At 33.9% G+C, this 20,500-nt stretch overlaps 4 protein-coding genes and 1 long non-coding RNA gene across 5 annotated transcripts; 2 read left to right on the plus strand and 3 right to left on the minus strand.

Moving 5' to 3' along the window:
• Positions 1 to 119: 119 nt before the first annotated feature.
• LOC106328256 (haloacid dehalogenase-like hydrolase domain-containing protein At2g33255) lies at positions 120 to 1,871 on the plus strand. The gene is made up of 5 exons (XM_013766662.1): positions 120 to 497; positions 812 to 854; positions 983 to 1,043; positions 1,203 to 1,337; positions 1,525 to 1,871. Exons 1-5 carry the CDS (start codon positions 158 to 160, stop codon positions 1,687 to 1,689), a joined length of 744 nt encoding a protein of 247 aa, XP_013622116.1. The 5' UTR covers positions 120 to 157; the 3' UTR covers positions 1,690 to 1,871.
• An 87-nt stretch (positions 1,872 to 1,958) lies between these two features.
• Positions 1,959 to 3,694, minus strand: LOC106328257 (auxin-responsive protein IAA13-like). Its single transcript, XM_013766666.1, has 4 exons — positions 3,305 to 3,694; positions 2,544 to 2,951; positions 2,398 to 2,459; positions 1,959 to 2,321 (listed from the first exon to the last, which is right to left on the minus strand). Exons 1-4 carry the CDS (start codon positions 3,523 to 3,525, stop codon positions 2,272 to 2,274), a joined length of 741 nt encoding a protein of 246 aa, XP_013622120.1. The 5' UTR covers positions 3,526 to 3,694; the 3' UTR covers positions 1,959 to 2,271.
• A 6,842-nt stretch (positions 3,695 to 10,536) lies between these two features.
• On the minus strand, positions 10,537 to 12,663 carry LOC106335794. The gene is made up of 7 exons (XR_001268771.1): positions 12,295 to 12,663; positions 12,099 to 12,188; positions 11,944 to 12,017; positions 11,807 to 11,861; positions 11,475 to 11,615; positions 11,210 to 11,348; positions 10,537 to 11,071 (listed from the first exon to the last, which is right to left on the minus strand). It is a non-coding gene; the product is annotated as an uncharacterized LOC106335794 (long non-coding RNA).
• A 1,641-nt stretch (positions 12,664 to 14,304) lies between these two features.
• Positions 14,305 to 17,204, plus strand: LOC106335791. The gene is made up of 3 exons (XM_013774407.1): positions 14,305 to 14,692; positions 15,199 to 16,648; positions 16,725 to 17,204. Exons 2-3 carry the CDS (start codon positions 15,257 to 15,259, stop codon positions 16,896 to 16,898), a joined length of 1,566 nt encoding a protein of 521 aa, XP_013629861.1. The 5' UTR covers positions 14,305 to 14,692; positions 15,199 to 15,256; the 3' UTR covers positions 16,899 to 17,204.
• Positions 17,205 to 17,459: 255 nt separating this feature from the next.
• Positions 17,460 to 19,248, minus strand: LOC106335792 (probable peroxygenase 3). Its single transcript, XM_013774408.1, has 6 exons — positions 19,001 to 19,248; positions 18,758 to 18,907; positions 18,558 to 18,643; positions 18,060 to 18,154; positions 17,832 to 17,957; positions 17,460 to 17,712 (listed from the first exon to the last, which is right to left on the minus strand). Exons 1-6 carry the CDS (start codon positions 19,101 to 19,103, stop codon positions 17,553 to 17,555), a joined length of 720 nt encoding a protein of 239 aa, XP_013629862.1. The 5' UTR covers positions 19,104 to 19,248; the 3' UTR covers positions 17,460 to 17,552.
• Between the last annotated feature and the right edge of the window lie 1,252 nt (positions 19,249 to 20,500).

Genomic DNA, 20,500 nt, shown 5'->3' on the forward strand with positions numbered 1-20,500 from the left:
TAAACCGAACTTATGCATGATTTCAATTAAACCGAACTTATTCATGATTTCAGTTAAACCGAACCGGATTTGTTAAAAATAGCTTTAAAACTTAAAAGAAGAACAGATTAATTATGAACCGTATAAAAAACCGTATGTGCCTCGATTACAGTTAACCATGACTTTCCTCTTATCAAGAACATTTGTTTCTCTCACACTCAGACCTTCTTCTTCTTCTTCGATCTCCATGGCGAATCTCACCACCAACGCCAAATCTCGCCTCAGAGGCGTCGTATTCGACATGGACGGAACTCTAACGGTGCCGGTCATCGATTTCGCCGCAATGTACAGGTCCGTCTTAGGTGAAGACGAGTACAAGCGCATCAAGGCGGAGAGCCCTACCGGAATCGACATTCTTCACCACATAGAGTCGTGGAGCGTCGATAAACAGCAGAAGGCGTATGAAACTATCGCCGATTATGAGAAACAGGGAATCGATAAGCTCCAAATCATGCCCGGTGCGGATTCATCCTCCCCTCCCCTTGGATTCTTGAGATTGGTTAAGAATAGGGTTAAAGATTGAGACTTGGTAGTGTTGCAATTGATAAAGATTGAAACTTCAAAGAAAATAACATTTTTTTGAATCTTGTGATGTAAGAGAGAAGTATGTGGAGTAGTTTTGAGCTGTCATTGTCTTACTAAATCATATGTTATGCCGTTTTGAGAAGTAGTTTGAAAACTTTCATTGTCTTTCACATATGTTATGAATGTAGTTTTCCTTTGGTGGTTAGAGGTTTGATTCTCTTCTAATGCGGCGAAAACTGTGTTCCAGGGGCTGCTGAACTATGTGGCTTTCTTGATTCCAAAAAGATAAAGTATGTTTTCAGATTCTTCTCTCTATAACTCTCTGTTTTCTGTGGCCTGTTAACCTTTAGCTTAATGTTAAGAATGCAATAAAACTCAGTGGTAAGAAGATAATCAACTCGTTGTTTCAATTTTGTAGGAGGGGGCTGATTACACGCAATGTTAAGAAGGCTATTGACATCTTCCACCAACGTTTTGAGGTATAGCATTCTTAAGCTCTTAGCTTGATCTCAGAACTAAAGACATTTTTTGTCAAATCTGTTTTACAAGCTGCCTGCCTGATTGGTTTTGCTGAGTCACTTTGTTTATCAGAAAGAAAGAGATCAGAGGCCTTCTCTAATTACTTTTCATTGTATTAGGTTATCTTTACTCCGGCACTGGGCAGAGAGTTTCGTCCGTATAAGCCAAACCCTGACCCTTTGCTGCACATATGTTCTACATGGGATATCCCACCTAACGAAGTCATGATGGTTGGTGACAGCTTGAAAGATGATGTGAGTGGTGGCACATGATGATAAAATCTTTATGTATAGCAAAATCTTTTAAGCAATGCATGAGAGAAGCTTATAGATGGACCCTTCTTATGCAATTGTTTAAAGATTTGATATGCGGAAGGGATTGCATACCAACTCTCAGACTATTTCTTCCGTGTAAGTGATCTTTCTTTACTCGATTCTGCAGATAGCATGTGGGAAAGGAGCTGGAGCCTTCACATGCTTGCTAGATGAAACCGGAAGGTATGGACCAGATGATTTTTCTGTCACCGGACTGCATCCTGATTTTAAGGTTGATTCCCTGTCCAAAATTCACAACTTGTTGGAGACAAACTTCGACTTGAGCCCATAGTTTCTCTTATTTTCCAAGGTTATGTCTTGTAGTCTCAATGACCAAAGTATTCTTCTACTTAGCACAAAGGCTGTAGTTTGCAGCAGAATCACTATTGTAAGAGAGATAATGGCATTGCACAGTTTTCTATCTGTTCAGGATAGCCATAAATATTAAATGACAAGAGCTCTATTCACTCGCCAGCTTATGTTTTTTGTTGCATATGTTAAGTTTTTAACCATTTGATGATATAGAGACTTGTTTCTTGGATCAATCAGTGCAAACTCATAAAACAGAAGTTTTTGTTACAAAACCCATAGAAACATCTTAGATAAGCTTCAAATATATACAGTGTGGTAAAAGAAATAAAGAGCATTCTCTTCCATAGTATATGATGAAATCGCAACAGTAAAAAAAAAAGACAGCAAGCAAAAAGAAAACCCTAAAGAAAAAAAAAAACTTTAGAAGAACCAAGAAGCATACACAAACTGGATAAGATCAATCTAGCTTCTGTTTCTTCCTTGTACTTGCTCCACAAGTAACTCAGACTTGCAAAACTCCCACACAAAAAAAAACTGTAATAACGTAATGTGGAAAAAAGAGCTAAACAGGTTTGTTTCTTTGCCTCTCCTTCGGATCTTGATGTCTTGCAGCTGCATTTATCAAGATGTTTTAGTCCAAGATTGTTATCAAACAATAAGAGAAATCAAGACGAGATAGTCTACATACCAAGTCCATTAGCTTCAGAGGTTTTCATCACCCGAAGCCTTTTCACCGACGTGATGAACATTCTAATATGTATACAATAAAGATCAGTATAAAACATTCATCAGAGTATAAGAGATGATAAACACATGGGTTTTAGATCTTTTTACCTCCATGGGACATCACCAACAAGCATCCAATCACCTTCCTTATCTTCATAAGTAAGTACAAACTCAGAAGATCCATCCAAAAGCCTCAACGGTTTGGTGAACTGACCGGTTAGCCCTATAGTACCTGGACTAGTGCGAAAGAACATATCTTCCAGTGTATGCGCCAAGTTCTCGTAAGAAGAATGAGCATTCAAATCAACTTTTCTTCCTATAGCAACTCCATCCATGTTCACCTTGATAAACCCAACTTGCACTTTTCCATTCACTTTCTTTGTAACATCTTTAGTCTCATCATCTTTGGCTTTCTTCTTACCATCTTCTTCTTCTTCCTTGGGTGACTTTGTGGCTTGGTTATTAACCAAACTGTTCATCCTGTGAGATCCAATAGGTGGCCATCCCACAACTTGACTGCTAACACACAAAGCAAACATCATGAATAAAGATTCAACTTTTTCAAGACTCTTCATATCAAAACAGAGCCTTTCTTACTACGCAAGTTAATTGGGTCTGTCTGAATAGCCAAATAATAACTCCTAGACAAGTTATGTAAAGGAATCAACACTGAGCTAAAACCCTAAGAACCGTTAACTTTTCCTTGAGAAACTCTGTTCTCAGAACAGAGTTTCACATCATGCATAGAGAATAAACAGTTTTCAAAGATTATTTTCTATCAAAGTTTCTCAATTTCTGTTTCCTCTGAAACCAAAAAGCTAGGAAAGGATTAATCTTTCTTTTTTTTTTGCTTGACTTAAAAGACGAACCTTGAACGAGGAGGAGATGCACCAGCGTAAGAAGCAGAGTCAGCAGCTCGTTTAGAGCCAACTGAAGGAAAATCTTTTGCAGTCAAAAGCCTCCCACGCTCTCCCCACGCGCCTCCACCACCTGGTTTAACAATCTTGGACGCCGTTCCACCGCCAAGACTGAGGCCTAGACCCAGTTCTAGCTCACTCTCAGCTTTCCCCATCTCAAGCTCAGTAATCATTTTAGAAAACCCACTAAATAAGAGTTCTAAGAATCCAAAACTAAATACTACAAAAGAGAGAGAGAGTGTTTTGGAAGTTAAGGACTTGGAAACACCTGGGAGTGCAAATTCAGGAGGAGATAAGGAAACAGACAAACAGAAAGAGACAGAGAGAGGATTTTAAGGGTTTCTTGAAATCTAAAGAATTGAGGGAGAAGAAAAGGATTAGGTGGTGGAGAGACTGATGAGAAACGGGACCCATATGTCTGGTAGTGACCATACCAACAACAATACCATTCTTTCTTCAATGTCCTTTTCTACTTTATTATCTTATTTTATTTTATTATTACATTTTTTAAAATTTTTCCTTCCGACATCATCAAACTTGTCGTGCTCTCTTTTGTTTACAAATGAAAAAAACAGAATATTTTTTTTTAATTATATATCAAAAAACAGTTGTTTGTGTGTTATTTAATTTGTGGAAAGCTTTTGTTTAAACATTACTCTTTCTTTTTCTATCTTTGTAAGAATTGTATTCGTTATAATGATTGCCATATAGATTTTATTTGTATTCACATAGACAAAACTGCTAAATATATATATGAAAGTATCTGACTAGCCAGTTCTGAAAAAGTTGAATTATGATCAATATTGCCATATATAAAGAAAGATAGTGGAGACACAACTGTTGAAATGTTATTGGAATGACTAATCATTTTTTCAAATATTGAGATTTATCTTGTAGAATATGTTTCCATCACTTAATGTTATCAACTTATCATCGATCGTTTGAGCTTAGATTTTTATGCTATGCATATCGATATATGTATTTAATGATGTTTTTGGTTTCAATATTCAGTATAGACAAAACATTGTGGTAAAATCTCAGTTGATATGATATGTTTACTTCACTAATCAAATTAGTTTCAGATTAATATACTTGTACTTTAACAAAAAGACTAGATATATAATGTTTTTTTTTTTTTGTCAGCGACTAGATATATAATGTATATGCCCCCTTTCTTTAATTTTTCTTTTTTTCGCGGAGGGCTATGATTGATGTCAAATAAAGTGGAAAAATAGGTTGCAAAATATATAGGAATTATTAAATAAATAGTGATGAGATTAGTCATCATCATGTTTCTTGGTATGCTATGATGATCCGTCGAAAAACAAATTCCAATCGCAATTGATGTGTGGAAGTTTCTCATTCGATCGAAATCATGACTAAGAACATTATGAGAACATATATTTCATACTCTATTGATGGATTTGTTAGAAACACAAACTTAGTTTTCCTTAATAATTTTACATGTTGAAAACAGAACCAAAAATGTGACCGTCAATTTACTTTTGTTATTTATCTTTATAGAAGATAAATAATAATACAAAGTTATATAATTTTATAATATTATATCAACATTATCATAATCTAAGTTAATAATAGCATACCTTATATTAACACCTAATTAATTATAATTACTTACGTATTATATTCATGTTGAATAATTATATTCATGTTGAATATTTAATGTTTTATATAACAAAACTACATAAACTTTTATCAAAACCTAAATAATTATGTTACATTCTCTTATGAGCGACACTATCCTTATAAACCAACTTTTATCATCATTCATGTAACATTTTAATCAGTAATCGGAAGCTAACTCTGTCAGATATATCTCTTGTAAATGAAAAATTAGAATGATAAAATGTTAGAATTTAAAAGGTTGATATAATATTTTAGCAAAAAAAAGTAACACATGTTGTTTTTGTTCTTAATTAGGAAATAAGTAGACATGGACCTCTTCAACGAGACGTTTACTCCTTTTTTTTTTGTCAACAGACGTTTACTCCTTCAGTTCCAAGAACCATCAGTTAGTCAATATCAGATATTTGATTCTATGTTTTTTCAAGATATATCATCGTAATACATACGTTTGTTCTAGAATTTCGTGTAATTTTAATATTTTTCTTTCTTTCTATTCTCGCAATTTTATTCACTTCTTCTTTTGCTAGATATATCTGTGTCGTTCCTTTATAGGACAAAAGGCACGAACGTTGCTTTAACTATAAAGTCGCAAACCAAGTGGGCAGTGGGGTTGGCCAAAATGGCAAATTAAGATTATAGACTGAAATAAAAATTTCTTCGTAACCAGCATGATCAGTATTTTTATATTATTTGAAAAATTAAAGAGATCTCTTGCTATAGAATTAAAAAACTACCATTAGCGCTAAGTAATATTGATTTTATCATTTATTGGTCAAGTCCACAACAATAGGATGAAGCACAGTAGAATTAGAAAATATGAGAGAATAGAATAAGACGAAACTGAAGCCTTTAATAGCCGATGAGTTGTGAACGATATCTTTTCTGCAGCTTTTCTCAATATCTAGTGCTCGTGTATATTTCGACTAATCAAATTCTATCCCAAGAACTTATAATATCGATCTAATGTGCCATGAACTGTGTTTGCCTCTTGAAAGCATGCATGCATTAACTTGAGAGTCAGTATCATTTGGAATCATAAGGAAAAGACAAAAGGAGATTCATGATATATAGTTTGTAATCAAATATTCAGGATAAATGATGGAGATAATTCACGCTTGTAAATATATACTGTTAACATTCGAATTGTAACATAAATGACGTTGTTCCAAATAGGAACAAAAAAATCCGAATATCTGTTATTCTGCTGAGCAAAACAAATAATAATATGCAACTAGATTTTGACCCGCGTTTTAAAAGCGCGGGATAATTTTTGTTGTTGATAGTTTATTAACCCGTCGTTTGTTCAATAATTTGTTTAGGCATATGTATGTCTGGTGACCGGTTTAATTTTTTTGTTCACTAATTTGTTTAGGCGTGCACGTTTGTTGATTCTGAAAATGTTCTTCTAAAGCGTGAGATTTGTTTGTTAATTTTTTTCTTGTTAAAATTTAATTAGAATAAGATATAAATATCAGTACATTGTAGAATTGTGTGTTTCAAAATATTTGTAATCTAATTACGTGTATAAATTTTATGTTAATTATATATGTTTGTAAAATAGAAATATGTATTATACAAAATCTACTTATGTGTATAAAACTACTATAATGTTTTTAAAGATAATGAATTTAATATTATATATTAGATATGAACTATAATAGTTCATTTCAGGGTTTTTTATTTTGGTTATAGAATAGCTCATTTCTGGTTTTGTTAAAAGATGTTTGTGGAATTAGGGGCTGATGATGAAAAAAATCATGCTTTTGATTTTGAATTATTTGTATAAAATTCCATTTGCTTATTCATAAATCTATATATATATATAAAAATGTTTCTTCTCATAGATGCGTCGTAGGTAATGTTATTAATATATATCCATTGAACATATATATTAATATATATGTTTATTTCTTCCTTTAACTAAAAAAAATCCGAACTGTTTCAAAAAATAATGTTATTAATATATCTTACAAATAAAGAAGAGCAAAATCAGGAGTTATTGTTTATTAACAAATTTGTTTGTATTGATTCTGTTTATATTTTTTTCAAATATATGGTTATTATTGGATTAATTACAATTACAAATTTAAGACCAGTGGCATTCAGTTGTAAATATTTAGAAAAATTTAGGGTTATTTTTAATGTGTACTTCAGTTTTAATAGATTAGATATCCAAAAATTCGGATATTTGATATGTGTCCATCCCTAATTCAAAGATGACTCCAGCGTGAAGATATCAACATATTTTTGGTAAAATACATGCATGTGTGTATGTATTTGTATCAACATATGTTTGATTTGATTGAACTTATAAACATTGGGATGTTATTACATTTTACCAAAAATAAGCAAAAATTGGGATGTTACAATTGTAAGTTTATTGTAACTTGCACTCGCCTCAGAAAAATATATCATAATTAGTTACAAAAAAAATTTGACACCGTTGTATTACTGTAAAGTAGGATTAAGCACTAATCATGGTTTTAGAAAGTGATCAACTGTTAATATGTAGAAAAGCTAGCGTTTTGCTTAGTATCGTATAGCAGCCGCGCGAGCGAATATCATAATGATGTCGAATAAAGTTTTCAGTCACGATTTAAAGATTAAAGCATATGGTCGATATTGACCCAAAAAAAAAGCATATGGTCGATACTAAAAGAAAAGGAATTGTGTCTGTAATATATATGCCCACGTAATGATAATTCGAAATTTCGAAGACATGTATCTGATTTTTAATTTTAAAAAAGTTTGGTAGCTGAAGTCTTAACCCATAGTTATCTACTTATCTAAGCTGATTCGGCCGTGCATGTAGCAAAGAGCGAAGTTTATCGCTATCTATTTTTTTTTTTTGATAATCCAGTATCCGACCACTTTGCGTGATCGACTAGCCCACCGGGCCTAAGCCCAAGCCATTACAGGATTTTTAAGCGTCCACTTAAGGGCCCCTGGTTACGCGAAGTGGTCTGGAGGGCGAGAGGCAGCCCATGTAAATACCCCTCGTGGCCAGGGCTCGAACTCGGGTGGCGGGCACCTCAGCCGAGGTTCCTTTACCACCAGACTACGAGGCCCGGTTAGTTTATCGCTATCTAGCAAATAGCCAAACTATTTAAGTGTTCAAAACATATTTTCTACTCTTACCAGTATCCCAACAACACACAAATGTTCTTTTTACGGGTTTTTTTTTGTAAACTTCTTTTTACGGTTTTACCACCAAAAAATAAAATCATCGATTGATCCAATCACCGGGTTTGTGCACACACATCGTATTTGTATATTTAACAACTTGGAAAAAAGATTTTAAGCTATAGATATATGAATTTGTTCGTGTTTGACTAATATGATTACATGACATGTGAATATATAGTCAAGTGTTTGTAAGATATATAGATTGTCAAATTTTGGTATGGAATGCCCTGCTTTTTCATTCTACCAAAAAAATTACCATTTGTATGAAATGAAATGGAATAATCATTTTATCAATTCTAAAAAGATAAATAAATGTGAAAAAATCATTTCATTCTAATTTTGATCATGAATGAACAGAGTATATGATATTCATTTCCTTAATATTCCATTTCTTTTTATTACATTTATTTTTGTTTCACTAATTTTCTTTTATATATACCAGTAGCAACCTTATAATTTGAGAAGTAACATGGGAAAATTGTTTTTTAGGCCAAAAATGATAAATATGTTCTATTAGGCTAATATTTCTTTTGTATCATTTTTTTTCTTTAATACCCTTTATTATTTTCCAAAATAAATCAAATAAATAGTTTTACAAACAAAATAAAATTCAAAAAATAGTAACAACTGATGAAATACATATATCAATTTATTAGTATTTTTTTCAGTTCTAAAAATTTTTAAGTCATAATTTCATATTTTGTTCTACAAAAAATATAATTGACATTCTACAAAGTGAAAAATGTAATCCACATTTTTCATTGGATCTAATATATTTAGAATCCGTGATCTACGTAAATAACATAAATCTAAAAATATTTAGAAAATACATTCCGCGCTTAACCTGTCATTCTAAAATCTATAGAAACCGGAATCTACACATTACTATAAATCTAAAACCTGTAGAAATCAAAATCTACACATTACTATAAATCTAAAACTAGTATAAATCAATTTCAAACATGTTTACTGTGTTTTAAATATAGTAGAATGCTGATTCTACGGATAAAGACAATCGGTTCCAAAAATATGGAAATAAAATATTTGGAAATATTTTAATATTTAACAATTGTGTTATTAATTGTAATTTTGAATTTTTAATTGATATTAAGAGCAGTATTGCTATTTTCAAAATATTTAGACTAATAGGACGTAAAGTATATGAGATTAGCCTAATAAGACATATTTATTATTTTTTGGTGTAAAAACAATTTTCCCAAGTAACATTAAGAAATGGAGGGTTGTAGAAAATAAAATACATTAGTAGGAATGGAAATAGTAGAGTATTCTAAAAATAATGTAATGACAAAACATTGAATGTAAAATTTTTTTCTAAAATTTACAATTGAGCGCTGAACAAAAAAAATAAAAAATGTACAATTGAGCTGTAAAAATTTATAAAAATCAAAATTTTAACTGCAAAACAATAGAGTAACAATTTATTATTAACGAAAGCCAGTTCAAAAAAAAATTTATTATTAAAATGATGAAATGACAAAACATTGAATGTAAAAAGTATTTTCTAAAATTTACAATTGAGCATTGGACAAAAAATATATAATTGAGCTGTAGAACTATTTAGTAAAATTTATCGGGTATCAATAGAATCGGTACGTGAGAGAGATATGATGTGACTAAAATTAAGGGGAAGTAAAATGAATAAAATATTGGCCGTGAAAGACGAAAAAGGGTGTCATTTTAGGGAAGACAAAACGACAAAGGCGCGTGGATAAAACCAAAAGCTTTTATAAGTAAACAACACGTTGTACAAAGGTCTTCGCGGGCCACCCAGATGGTTTTACCAGTTTAGTGCGTGCAAGACATATATTCCCTTTTTTACGCTCCCTATATCTTTTGTTCTCACGCGCCTTTTTTCTAACGTTCCCCTACGCGTTATTTTATACTCAGTCCGTTTCATAATAGATAAAGTTTTGGTTATTTACACATATATTAAAAAAATTATATAACAAAAATCATTAAAATATAATTTAAAACTAATTTATTTAATTATAAACAAAAATAATAAAAACGCAATTGGATACACATGTTTTGATAAAGTTAAAATTACCTAAATATGTAAAAACATCATTGTAAAAAAAAATAATCATCTAAAACTTATTTATATTGAAACATCTATATTGAAGAAACATCTCTATTGAAACGGAGAGAGTAGTTTTTTTTTGACAATCTTGATGTATTGATTGAAAATACAAAATAACAAGTCTGGTACAGGCTTTAATCCGGTCGTTTTTTTTTTTGTCACGATAACCCGGTCGTTTTACGTATAATAAAAAGTCCTAATTTCATTTAGCTCCAATCGTACCCAACAGAAATAACATGTTTTTTTTTGTGATCAACGAAAGAAGATGTTTTAAAGGTACAAAAACCTATAAGATATAAGAGGAGCTGTTCAAAAAAAAAAAAAAAAAAGATATAAGAGGAAATAGATCAAGAAAACTCTCAAGTGTGTGCGAGTGTGAACGTTTGGGCTCCAGGAAGCACCACAGAAACCACCATCACACTTGCACAAATTCTTCCTATAGCTCTGAACATTATGTTTAAGATACAACAGAAGTTGAGACTCAAGAGGGATAGGTATAACACGAGATGACCGAGTTTTCTAACGTATTCTTCACGAACAGAGTTATCATTCGTTGTTGGCTCTTTCGTCACTAGGAATACCAAATATCCGTAGGTTACTGTCCATTGAACCAACTGCAATGTACCGTGCACCTGAACCAAACTTCACGCATGTAGCTTTACCTGCAAGTTACAAAGGTTCTTGGGCTTGAGAGTTTTAGGCAAGGAGTTTTACCAGGGCCGGAGAGATCTGGGAGTGTCTTGATAAGGTTCCATTCAGCTTTCACACACGCCGTCTGGTATAGTCTGCAGCCGTAACAACACATTTTAGTTAAAGGTATATAAACCCATACTGAATTGCGCAAGTCTCTTTTAGCTGAGCTTGGTCTCTTTGCCCAATTAAATTTCAAATGCGCACTCATATGATGTCTGAGGAAGCAATACCAAGATAAAATCCGCTAGGGGTCAAACTCTACTGCTTCTGGGGCAGCAGGTATATATGTCTTTCAGTTTCTGAAAGCAATTGGCGTGCTTCATCTCTTTCTTTTTTAAGCCGAGCAATCACGCGACAAGCAGAATCATGCTGCAAACAGAAGATAACGATGGGAAAATGGTTGAGGAAGATAAAACAAGGGTACATAATAAAAATATATTGATCATGCATGCCACCTCGTCTAAGTGGTGCAACAAACACAAAAACCAATATTACCTGATACAAGGCATGACTTAGCTCTTGTCGTGCAGTATTCAGTTGTTGCTCCAATGCAAAATTTGATAGCATCAAACCGTCCCATTCCGAAAAGTGCAAAACAGATAAAAAATTTCCACTAACTACCTTGTTTAATTCAACCTAAGTAATGAACAATTTCTCTTGATTAGCAGTCATAAATGATCATTGATCAGCCAACTGAATCTTGCATAATTCTAATAACCAACTCTGAAAAGTCTATTCCGAGTCGATCAACAAACTCTACATGACCAATAACAGAAACACCATAAAGAAAAAGTAGGAACAAAGTTGGAAGACAACAAAAAGCTTACATTCTGGAACGTTCCAAGCAATCCAGGGATGCTAGCTGTATGCAATGTTCAAGACCTGCATAATGGTCAAAGAAACTTAAAAACAGGCTTCTTCAACAGTTCTCCGCACCAAACAAGCTCAAAGAAAGTATACTTACCTTGCCAGTTTTGATGGGAACAATATCATCAATGGTAAAAGAGGTTCGCCAGTAACAGGACACTTCCCATAATCCTACAGGTCGAAATATTCTTCATGAAATCATTACTATGTGAATTGATTAATCGAAAGAAAAGAAAAAAAAAGCTAGCTTACAGATATATATATGCCTCTCGATTAATCGCTTCTTGAAGAGCAAACCTGACTTGGTCGAAACCACTGGCTCCTCTGGAACTTCTCCGGAGACTGTATGGAATAAAAGATCACAGTGCAGACCACCCATCAAACAAAAGAAAACAATAAATCGGAATACTGAGGAAAAATGAGTGAGGAGGATTAAATAAAACTTTACTTGCACGGTTCATCCTAGAGAGAAGGGCTAGTAGAAGCTGTTCGGTTGAAGTTTAACTTCCCCTGAGCGGAGGAGGAGCTAGAGTTTTATCTTCTCCGGTAAACTGGTGAACCGTGAAGTTGAGAGACCCAAGGGATTCAATTTTGTGAACAATGGGCCTCAAACGATCACTAAGGTTGTTTGGGTTTTATATCTTTCATAAAAAACTATTACAATTTGCTGCCTTTGAAAACAAACATTCGATCTCGATCTTTTTTTTTTAAATATAGAATTAGAACACAAAACAAAGAAGATAATCAGAGATATAGAGCACAGACGCTCAAATTGACTAAAGTCAAGAACTTACTAAACCAGAGATGAAGAGCTCTTTACCACTGAACCATCCGATCTCGATCTAATATAAAATAGACTTTTAATGGCACAATCTTATCAACTTCGAATCTATTTTCCAACTTACTTTCCAGAACATTTACACGTACGTGTATTAAAAGATAATAATAGTTTTAGACCAGGTGAACTAACTAACTAACTAACTAATTTTAAAACAAATAAACAAGACTAAATCACATATTCACATGCATGAAAATACATGAACTATGATTAATAATGTTTCACGAATTATGGTTACTGCTTCACTTTCACAACAAGGTTAATGCGATTAGTGCAAACATATGGACCGGATTTGGTGGAAAACAATCTTTGAATATAGAAACCAAAGCATCAAATGTTATAATACGGTAGGTCGATTCAGTTAACACTAATATTCAAAGACATATAGATCTTCTAGATGAATAATTGAGCTGACATTTGCCACATCCAAGAAGAAGAAAGAAAACAAAACTATATTTTTCTATCGAGGTCTACGTGTTTGAGTTTTGGATTTTAAAGAAAATGCGTAAAATGCAATCGAAATAAGAATTAACTATTTCGAGATGTCATGTGCCGCAGCTCACGGTCAGGAATAAGACAAACTAGTTTTTGTCAATTTGTTGGCTGGTCCATGGATTCTCAAATTCATGTGAAAAATATTCATAAAGACTCCAAATCTCCAATAATCCTATCATGTATATTTTAAAAGGCAAAATATGTATTCTATGGGTTTGGTTTATTTTATTTTTAAACAATATATGATAATTTATTTATTCCCATGATTGTTGTATAAAGAACTAGCTTTCTTATAAATCCGTTTTCTCATAGATCACTAATCGAAAATTTATAACAAATGTATAACTTTTAGAAACTCCTTATTTTCTGGATGATTAAAAAGATGTTAACGAATAGGCCTGATTAGCACCTATTTGTTAAAAGTGTAAGCAAAAGCAAACTTACAAACTAACTAGAGGATTTGGAAACGTTCTTGAAATATTTACTTACATATTTAGAGCATTTCTGGTGTGGAATTCTCAAACTAAATTTCTCACATAAATATATTAATAACGATTTATTTCTATGCAAAAATATTTATACGTTAAAAATATCACAAAAATCATGAGAATTCCATCTTAAAATATATTAATAATGATTTCTTTCTTTGTGACAAAAAAAAAAGATTTCTTTCTATGCATAGCCAAATGTGAAGATACTTACCATTTGTATAATTTTCACCTCTCGTGGATCTATAAAAAAAAACTAAAATAAATAAACAATGGATTAACTCAAAATAAAAATGAAATAAAAGGTGGATATAAGAAGAAATAGGAATTAATGTGAGCACTAAGACCAAACAGGGTTCTTAGTACATGGTTCTTATTTAAGAGCCGACTCTTAGCATTTTCAATTAAAAATTAAGAGTCGGATTCTTATATTCCGCTAAGAACCCCGTCTTAAAAACCTCCGTTAATGATGCTCTAAGCTTTTAATAACTTCTCTACTCCTCCCTCCTCTTTGGCAAACAGAGCAGCGACCACCACCCACCACCTTCGATCTCTTTTTTTTTTTGTGTCTGTGGATCGTGCGGACCAGCTCATCACTCACTTTGCTTCTCTAATCCCACAATCTCCACTTTTGATCAACCCCCGCCCCTCCTCTCTAATTTCGACCTTGAACACGCAAAGGTGGGCCCCTCTGCATTGCAAAAAAACCTCTCTTCGCTTGGTCATATAGTCAAAGCGCCTCCCACACGGCATACACACACACACAAAAAAAGACGTTCCTTTTTTTTCTTTCCCATCGTCTCCATTGGGTGCTAGTCAGACTCAGACATTAACGTGACTCTTCTTTCTCTCTAGAAACCCAGAAATCATTTTTGCTTCTAAGCTTTATTTTTTTTATTTCATTAACTTTGAAGACACCGAAGAAAAAAACATCGAAACAATCTAGAGAATTGGCCAAGAGGGTTGCTTGTGTTTCTCTTCCTGTAGGAGAATTTCTACGATCCAATCCCTTTTCTTTTACTCAGGTAAAAAAGTCAAATTGAATGAACCATGACGAAAGTTTTATCCTTTTTTTACTGTACCACTTCTTGTTTTTTTTTTGTTTTGTTTAGTTCGTTCCCAATTGAGGGCATAATCATCAGTCAATCATGGACTCTGAATTGGCTTTGGTAGATAAAGTACTGATTGCAGTGAATGTTAGCTTCTAGGGTCAATCCTGAGTAAAATTAAAAATTAAAATTACGCAAAATCCTCAAATGTTTCTCTTGATCTTGAACACTCAATCAAAGTCTTAGCCTTTTTTTTCTCTCTCTCTCTCATTCAATTAATGGGTCTATCTAAAGTTTCAACCTTTTTCTCTGCTTGTCAATTCCTGTAGGGTTCTTCGTCTTTAGCTTTTAGGTAAAATATTTTAAAAACCTTGACTTTTCCAGCAAAATTAGCTTCGTAGCTTGATGTCCTCTTTGTAGTAGAGTGTCTAGCTTAAAGCGTAGATCTTTTCTAATTCTCTTCATTTTTTTGTCTCTTTCAGATACTTCAGACTTGAAGTTAGGTGTGCTCCTTTGATTTATAAAGTAAGAGAGCTAACAATGGGGAGTGTTACTCCTCCTGGTGTTCACAAGGATGATCCTGAGCTTGAAGATGAGAATCTGCCTGGGGGAAATGGTTTATTAAGGTCAGAGGGCTTGTTGACTCACAAAAGAGAGCAATGTAGTTTAGTTTCAAACAGTGGAAAATGGCTACAGATCGTTAAAAACGGTCCCAGAGGGTCGATATCTCGCGCTACTAGCTTCTTACTCGATAACAAGATCCCAAGGCATTTGGTGTCATTGGACGACAAGTATCTCCGTCGCTGCCTCGACCTGATTAACATCACTGCCTTTAACTCAGCTAGTCACAGCCTTTCCATGAATCTTGTTGGACCAAATATGAGTTTTGATTCAACTGTGATGATGATCCCCAAAGAAGATGTTGCTCGTCTTGTGTTTGATCTTCCTTTGGTGGATGATTCAGGCAATGTGGTGATTAGTCCTGCGATCACAGGTTGCAAGAGGGTTACGCATATGGTTGTTGATAAACCTTTGTTATGTGATGATGGTGATGTTGTCTCTTTATCAAGCACAAACTCAAGGAGTTCTTCTTCTTCTTCATGTTGGTCTCCGTCTTCAACGGTTTCTCAAGGAACACTTCAGTTCACAATGAAAGACAACAAGACTCCTCATTTTGTTTTCTCTTTGGATGATCAGAAAGAGATCTATGTAGCTAGCTTAACCACTAGTAGTCCTGGACCGGGTTTTGACCCGAGTTCGAAAGACTATTCTTATCTAATCCATTTGAAGAAAGGCCATAGGTCTGAATTGGTTGGTAAACTAAAGGTATCAACATTGTTCTCTGTCTCATCCACTAATGAAAAGATCGTTGAGAGACAGTTTGTTCTATTCAGTACTGGTGTGAACCCACAGTTACCAAGCCTTATCAAGAAAAGCAGAGGATTTTCTAAGAAAGTCGTTGATGCGGTTAAAAGCACCACACGAGCAGCTTCTTTAAGGCAAAGGAGTAGTATCTCAAGATTCAGTAGAACAAGCTCAGTAGCGGATTCTTGTTCTTGGGAGCCGTTTCATGAACCAGCCGTGAGTTTACTAGATGACAACCTTCCACCAAATCTTGAAACCTCAGCTGTTGTTGTGAGGGAACAGTATGATGAGGAAGAGAAAGGTGGAGTTGGAGGGGGATGGGGCATGAAGTTTCTCAAGAAAGCTCCCTTGGCTCGAACCAAGCATTCAACGAGCATAGATGTTGTGATTCCTTCAGGGATTCACGGAGGGCCGAGAAGCAGAAACGGTGGTGGTCCTTCGAGCTTGGTTGAGAGATGGAAGTCTGGAGGAAGCTGTGATTGCTCTGGATGGGACCTTGGTTGTCCCTTGACCGTCTTTAAAGGCCAAAGTGAAGGTCAATGCAATCTATTTGAGCTCTTCTCAGAGGTAATAACATTCAAGCCATTACAAGATTTAATCTTGGCCATGTTGGTTTGTTTGATTCCTTTGTGTGTTGTTTCAGGGGTCTAAGCAGGGGATTCCTCCTGGAGTGAGGATCATGAGTGTAAGAGACTGTCTTTACTTCGTCCAGTTTCAAGCGAATATATCTGTTTTGCAATCTTTTTCAATAGCTTTGGCATACATTCATAGCCAGAGCCAGAGACTCAGGCCATGGTCGTCAGGGAAGTGTTTATAGAGAAGCTTAACTAGCTAAAGAGAGGATTGCACAGAGTAAAGATAGGCAAAAACTCAGCCTTGGTAATTTTGGCAGGTTCTTGAGTTGCATAATATGTTTTATACTTTTATTCATATGTTTTAGTTTATTCGTTTTCTATATTTGATATTTTTTTTAAGTAGAAAATACTTCTTTACTTGAAATCACATGCATGTTTGGTATTGTTTAATGTGTTTTTGTTTTGCACAAGGGTGGTGTGAAATGTAAATGCTGACTTTCGATTTTGATATTTATGATATTCTGGTTTTATATACTTTGTTTTGTCAATTATCTTCAGTTTTATACAATGAGGTCAACTATCAAAACTTATAATCCATTGTAATCCACAGCTTTCTCTGAAAATATGGCAAACAAATAGCTTGCTACCAACAAAAATGTACATTTTCGTCTGCTTTATTGTACGAAAATCTTATTTTATTTGTTCAACAAATTTTACACAACAATATTGTAAAGAACACCAAGTTTTCTTCCACTTACACTTTTGTTTATTTGTTTTTTTTTTCCTAACCAAGATCGAGGGCATAATTATAGTAGGCTTCTTTTTTGACAAAGAAATTATAGTAGGCTACAAATACATTTATACATTGCTTATTCAAACAGAAGATAAACAAACTCTTAGTCTTGCTTGCGAGAATTGGCCTTTTCTTTGTTCTGTTTAGCACAATAATCAAATAAACTTCCATCAAAGCAACCTCTCACAGCTTCTTTAGACACAAAACCTTCTTCATCCTTTGCAAGAAGATATAGTAGCAGCCATTCAACTTTGTTCGAAACCCTGCCATAACCAATACACAAAACCGGCCAATTTAAATTGATTATACCGGATAATAACCAAATAAGAGACGTCTGCAGATATATATTCAACTAAGAACCAATAGTGTTTTTGGTACTAACCATCCAAAAGGATCGATTGCCATTCGGTTTCCCTCGGTTAAGTTCCAAAGCTCTTTGAATGATAATTTATCCGAAACTGTTAACGCGTATTTGCTAAATATGTTCTCGAGATTAGCCGGGACAAACCTACAATCACCATTTTACAAACTGAGTATCACGAAAACTATATATACAGTATGTTTGAAATGATTTTTGAGTATATTTTATATGTGTTTGAATGAATGTTACCTTCCTTCCGTATCATAGGTGCTTGAATCACTCCCATGCTTGGCTTTGTGTATGTTGTCGATATAAACAGGCAATAATGGTGATGGCAACCAACTCTGTTTACATTTTTACCATTCACAACATTGTAAATGGGCATATCAAACAAAAATAACAAACAAAGAGACAAATCTTTAAAATAGCATTAACTGAAAAAGTAAAATGACTAAATTACTTCAAATTCTAAACCATTACTTTAACCTCATCCCTTAAATATTAAACCATAAACTGATAAACACTAAACCCAATCCCAAATATATAATGAAAAAGTTTTTCTTGTAATTAATAATATTTTGGTAAAAAATTCCTCTGTGCTACTATTTTGAAACAAAAATATATTTTACTGCTATATGAATCTTTTTTGCCTTTTTGTTGTTGTTTTTGTATTTCTATATCAATCATAGAAATAAATAGTAATTAAAACTAAGTTTGAAGGGTTTAATTAGGATTTGTTTTACATACCGGAAGTGTAACATAGCTAAACGCTAAGTTTACGATTAAGCTCCAAAAGATACAGGAGATTGGGTTGAAACCAAGGTCACGGAGTCCTGCAATTTTTTTTTTTATAAATGGATATGTTACGAAAAAGACACATTGGAAAGAAATAATTCATTATTTTCTGACCTTTTAAGAACATATTTATATAATGAAAAATTAATTACCTGCATAAGTCTCCCAAGGATAAACGATTCCATCGCCGTTTTGGTCGAAGAAAGCAACGTGTTGTTGCATAACACTCATGCCTTTGCTGTCGTGACCTTCTGTTCCATTCGGATGCTCTGTATCTGGAGCTGCTAATGCTCTAGCCAAATCTGATTTTCATTTTTTTACCGTTGGAATTATAGATACAATGTCTATAATTTTTATTCTTTAACATGGATGGATAGTGACAAACGGTTACTTACATGGTTTAGGTAATGTTTCCTCCAAGTTGTTCCGTACTTTTCGCTGACCGGTCACCGGAGCTAACGGCGCCGTCGTGGCAAAAACCTCTGACTCTTCTCCCATACTCTCTCTCTCTCTCTTCAGTAAGTGTTAATAATTGAAGATGCTCTCAGTTTCTTCTTTTGCAAAAGCTGTAACAGTGTGATGATTTGGTTTCCGTCGTGGTCCTTTTATAAGTAAAACGATATAACGAGGATGATGTGATAAGGAAAAACAAAATAATGGACATGTGTCGTGACATTTGTGGTTTAAGTTAACTATATATTTCAGTATACAAAAGATAATAAGTTAGCATGACGACATCTAATACGGTCCATGCATTCACGTGGCGATTCTCAGTTTGCTGAAATAATCCACGTTTTAGTCACGAGAGGTCTGAAAAAAACAAAAAAATAATCACGGAGAGGTCGGTAGATTACATATAAAAGGGATTCCATTCTATCATAGCAATCTTACTAACAATAATTCACCAAAAAAATTCTCGAGTAATTATCATCCTATTCTTCTTAGCAATACAATATACAAAATGGGCTTCCTTTCCATCATAGCAATCTCTTATAAGTTGTCTGGACAAAAATAATCCTCGTCTCATTCACAAGAGATCTTCAGTAATTAACCAATCAACTATTATCTACTTACTGTCCGGTTTAGTTTACCCTCCTTTTATCGGTTAAAATTACTGTAGAAAAAATAAATGGTACAATGAACTAAGAACCGGGAATATATCTACATACTAGCCATCCAAGTGGATCAAATATATATTCAAATGACATTGGGTGAATGGTACAAAACAGTTGGACTATATGCAAATTCTTAATGGCTTGTTTTCCTTCGATTCTTAATCTAACCTAAAGCATCAGCTTCCTCTGCTTTAGGTGAGGGCCGGCACTTACAAGAGCATACAAAGAATATATGATCATAATTTACATGACAAGTTTTAGTAATCAAAATCATGCGTTGAATAACTAAGTACTTGTGTATAAAAAGGTCAAAAAGTTCGTGTATTTATAACTTTTTGTTTTTTTTTTTGGTAGGAATACGAAAGAATGACTCCCAATTTATTTAAAAAAGAAACCCAAACTTTAGCTTACAAGATGAGTTTGTCGTGGCCACAACGGTCCAGCAACATCCTCATGAACTAAAACAGCGAACTCAATCGGTGCCACAACAAAACTATGAAAACCAAACGGAAGAGAAAATGCAAGGTTAGCCAAACCATCAGCTAAGCGGTTTGCTTCCCGATACACATGAACGAATCGGACCAGCCAGTCTCTTGTCAAGAAGCCAAGGCACAAGCGTACCAGGAAAGACAGCGGATGAGTATCCCCAATCCCTATCGTAAGAAACTCCATCACCATCATAGAATCGACCTCTACCTCCAGCCTTCTCACCCCTTTCTCTCCAGCAACTACTAAACCATAGTACACCCCCTCCATAACTCCGCTAATGGTGCCGTACAG

This window comes from Brassica oleracea, chromosome C3 (assembly GCF_000695525.1).
Source record: "Brassica oleracea var. oleracea cultivar TO1000 chromosome C3, BOL, whole genome shotgun sequence".
In the NCBI taxonomy this organism is placed as follows: domain Eukaryota; kingdom Viridiplantae; phylum Streptophyta; class Magnoliopsida; order Brassicales; family Brassicaceae; genus Brassica; species Brassica oleracea.